This window comes from Myotis davidii, unplaced genomic scaffold (genome assembly GCF_000327345.1).
Source record: "Myotis davidii unplaced genomic scaffold, ASM32734v1 scaffold937, whole genome shotgun sequence".
Lineage (NCBI taxonomy): Eukaryota > Metazoa > Chordata > Mammalia > Chiroptera > Vespertilionidae > Myotis > Myotis davidii.
Window position 1 is genome coordinate 447,828 of NW_006288252.1, and position 4,282 is coordinate 452,109.

Consider the following 4,282-nt stretch of genomic DNA (forward strand, 5'->3'; position numbering starts at 1 on the left):
GGGCACGGAGGGTAGGAGGGAAGGGGCACGGAGGGTAGGGGCGGAGGGCCATGGGCCGCGGGCAGGTGTGCTTCACGCCGCGCTCCGGTCCCGGTGCGAACGCTCCTGTCAGGGGCCAGCTGGCGAGTCAGCTGGCGGACCACGTGGCCACTGCCACCAGTGGGCTCTGTCGCTCTGAAAGCAGCCACAGGCGACACAGGCGTGGCCTTGCCTTAGGATAAGTGGTGGCAAAAGATGTCCGTGCTTTAGACTCGCACCCAACCTCTCCCTCAGCCTCCGTCTTCTCACCTGTAAGATGGGGCCACCGGCAGCTTCCTGAGGGGTAAAGAGCTCGTGGCCCAGAGCCCCTCCCCCACCCCACCCCCCACACGCAGCAGCGGCTGTGGCCATAAAGCAAGCCCCTTAAAATACCAACCCACCAACAAAACCGCACGCAGACGGAGCCAGGACGGCCCAGTCTTCAGTGCGTCTGGGCGACTCGATAGATTTCAGCTGCCCGACGGCTCTCCTCCCGCAGGCATCCGGTTCGTCACCGCCCACGTCCGCAACTGCTCCAGCCGGACGCTGAGCTCGCTGTTCGCAGGCCCCATAGACCACCGGTCCCTGCTCCTGCAGGACGAGTACATCTTCTTTAAGGTGCTGGCACTGCGGGTTCCCGGGAGCGGCATCGGGACGGGGAGTACCAGGGCAAATGCAGTCACTGGGCAGGAGGCAGTTTGATGTTCAAGTGCTACTGAGTCATAGTTTCCCTGTGGCTGTGGCTGTGGCTGCAGGCGCCCCCTCCACGGCCCCGCAAAGCCCATCCCTGGGGCGGGGCGCTGGCCGTTCCTGGATAGCTCATTCCACCTTGTTCCATACTCAGATGCAGGCACCGAGGTGTTGATAGAAGAGGAAAGAGATTAGTTCTCACTGAAGGAGGTGGAGGAAGACTTCTCAGAGGAGGGGCGTTTGGATATGGGGCTTTGAAGGATGAATAGGAGTTTGTCTATTTCAGGCAGAGCAGGTACAAGCAAAGTACAAGAGCATATTTTTGCATGCTGAATACAAAGTGTAGTTTTTGATTCATGAGGATCTGGCTGGAAAGGGAACCTAACCCCTCAAAAACGTGCTGCTCTCTCCTGTTAGGCAACGTCCAGCAACCAGACCAGATACTACGTGTCTTACCGTCATAACGAGTTTGCCCTGATGAAGCTGCCGAAGTACGCGTTGCCGAAGGTGAGAGGATTCCTCGCCCCGCTCCCACCCCCGTCACCCCCGTGGCCACCACTGGAGCCTGCACTCACCGTGGGCACAGGGCCCTTGCACGGATGTTTGGTGATCCGGGTCAGGATGGACAGGCGCTGTGGCCACGCTCCCTGCAGCTCCTCTCCCTCCGCCCTCCGCGCCAGCCCCCCAGGGCCCAGCTTCCTCCTGTCTCAGGGCCTCTGCCTTGCTCTTCCCTCTGCCGGCCTGTCTCTCCCCAGAACGCCTCCCCTGCGAGGTTTCAGGAGAAGCGTCACTTGCCAGCAAGCCTCCGGGCCGGTCGAGGCCTCCCTCTCCCCCTCACAGCCACCTTCTCTTTCCTGACACCGGGGGCAGGGGCCTCCTGTGCTGGCCTCTGCTTCCAGCTGGAGTCTGGGCGCAGCTTCTGTCTTATCAGCCTCTGCTTTCCACTGCCTAGGATGGTGCCTGGCACAGAGTAGGGGCTCAGTGAATGTACTTCCTTCCCCGTGCCTGGACAGACACAAGTTGGGGAACTGAGGGCTGCCCAGGCCCCGCTCCCAGCCTAACCTGAGGACTGAACTCGGTACCACACCCTGCCGACGTGTTATTCCCATCTGACAAGGGAGGTGATTGACGTCCAGAGAGGCCCAGTATCCTGCCTGGGGTCACACAGCCAGTGAGAAACCAAAGCAGGGCTCCCTCCCAAGTCTGGGTGGGCCTGAAACCAGCCTCACGCAGCCGCTCCCTCCAGAGGCCGCCGCAGGGCCCCTCCGCAGCTCTCCACTCCACGCGCATCACTTAGAGGCACAGGTGCTTGCAGCCCTGCCTCCTGCACACACTCACTGGGCAAGTGCAAGCCGGGAACTAATGCTGCCAGCGCTGTGACCAGGACCCCCCCAGGGTCCCGCTGCAGTGGCGTCTCCAGAGAGGAAACAGGCAGGAAACCAAGTTGCAGGCAGTTGAATAAAATAATCGCAAGTCATGATTTGTGTTGTGAAGGGAACGAGAGGCAGAGATAGAGTGATGGAGGGTCCCTGAGGGGGATATTTCATCTGAAGCCCAAAGGAGTGGGGTGGGCTGTTCAGGTGGCAGGCAGAGCATGTGCAAAGGCCCTGGGGCAGGAGAGAGCCCGGCTGGAGGACAGAGAGTGCGGTGGTGAGAGGAGACTGGCTCTGCGTCCCACCAGCCTCGGGCGGTGGATTGCTGTGAAGTTCCAAGACATGAGTTCCTCAGGCCCCGCCTGAGTCAAATGGGAAAAGTAATGGTTTCACTTAGGTCAGTGGTCGGCAAACTCATTAGTCAACAGAGCCAAATATCAACAGTACAACGATTGAAATTTCCTTTGAGAGCCAAATTTTTTAAACTTAAACTATATAGGTAGGTACGTTGTTATTAACTTAATTAGGGTACTCCTAAGGCTTAGGAAGAGCCACACTCAAGGGGCCAAGAGCCGCATGTGGCTTGCGAGCCGCAGTTTGCCGACCATGGACTTAGGGCAACCACCTTGGCGTTCCTGGGGGTGAGTGTTGGGGGCGGGAGGCGAGGGGACTTTTCAGCTTTGAGCAGCTTTCCTCTGGCCTGGGGGCTGCAGCATCGGGGTCCTGTGTCCTGGGCCCTCTGTCCTGGTGTTGGACAGCAGATCCCTTCCTGCCCCCCTGGCATTGGGACCTGGACCCCGGGCTGCTGCCCGTCTCCTGCAGGGACCAATGAGCACACAGCCTGCCCTGGGCAGGAGCAGGCAGCTTCATGCACCACCCCTGTGCTCCTCCCCGCTGCAGCCCAGTGTGGAGGGTCAGGCTGGCACCCCCTTTGTAAGGTGGGAAAATGGAGGCCCAGACAGGTGAAGGGACCTGTCCAAAGCCACGGAGCTGAGAGGGAGGAGCCAGGGAGCCGCCCCCCCGCCCCCCTGCTCAGGTGGGCTCCCCCACCATGGCCTCTGACCCTGTGCTCTGCCCCCGCGCCCCCAGGACCTGCAGGTCATCAGCACGGACGAGAGCCAGGTGCTGGTGGCGGTGCAGGAGTGGTACCAGACGGACACGTACAACCTGTACCAGTCGGACCCTCGTGGCGTGTTCTACTCGCTGGTGCTGGAGGACGTGCGCAGCTCCCGGCAGGCGGAGGCGGGCGTGATTGTGGACGTCCTGGAGGTGGGACGCTGGCCCTGCCTGGCCCTTCCTACCCCCCCTCTCCCCCCCGCTTTCTCTCTCATTCTCGAGCTCCAAGTTCTGCAAATATTTCTTAAAGGATCAGCTAGGAGGGCCCGCAGGCCCAGAGGAAACCGCGTAGGCACTGGGATGGGAGCAGCAGGGACATATGAGGGAACAGCCTTAGGGCGCAGGGCTGGCGAGGAGGGTGGGATTCGCGGCGGGAGGTGGCGCTCTGCTCGGCTGGGGTTGGCGTGAGAGGTCCTGGTACGATGGGACCGCGGGGTCATCCGTAAAGCCCTTCCGCTCCCTCGTCCGGCTCAAAGCCCAGCCCAGGCCGGTTTGGCCTGAGGGACAGAGGCTATGGGCCCCACTCTGTCTCAGCCTCTCCCCTGCCCGTCTCCTGGGCCCTCCGTCTGTCTATCGACGTGTCTCCAGTTCCTGCTCACTCTTTGTCCCTCACCTCGGCTCCCCTCTCTCCTCCCTTAAATGTGGAGCCCAGGGCCGCCCAGCACCCGGCTGCCATCGCCCTGGCCATGGTCGGGACACAGCCATGGCAGTGGCCGCATAGAGACCCAGGAGATACGGCCACCCCCTGTCCCAGAGCCAGGGACCAGGACCACATGTGGAAAAAGGGTCTTTGCAGCTGTCATTAGTGAAGGGTCCTGAGAGGAGGTCCGAGGGCAGGTGTCCTGTCAGGATCCGGAGGGGACACACAGACACACAGGAAGCCATGCGAGGACGGAGGGGGTCCCAGTGGGGGTCTCAGTGAGGGGCTCACTGGGGGGCTCAGTGGGGCTCAGTGGGGGACTCAGTGGGGCTCAGTGGGGATCTTAGTGGGGGGCCCAGTGGGGGACTCAGTGAGACTCAGTGGGGATCTCAGTGGGGGGCTCAGTGGGGTTCAGTGAGGGTGTCAGTGGGGTGCTCAATGGGGG

At 61.7% G+C, this 4,282-nt stretch overlaps 1 protein-coding gene across 1 annotated transcript in view; it reads left to right on the forward strand.

Annotated features, from left to right (window-relative positions):
- The window catches only part of SORCS2 (sortilin related VPS10 domain containing receptor 2), a 145,861-nt gene that overhangs the window by 111,816 nt on the left and 29,763 nt on the right, over positions 1 to 4,282 (forward strand). Inside the window, exons 10-12 of the mRNA XM_015561558.1 lie at positions 518 to 636; positions 1,126 to 1,215; positions 3,171 to 3,392. Coding sequence (XP_015417044.1) covers positions 518 to 636; positions 1,126 to 1,215; positions 3,171 to 3,392 — 431 coding nt within the window. The remainder of the gene's footprint in view (positions 1 to 517; positions 637 to 1,125; positions 1,216 to 3,170; positions 3,393 to 4,282) is intronic.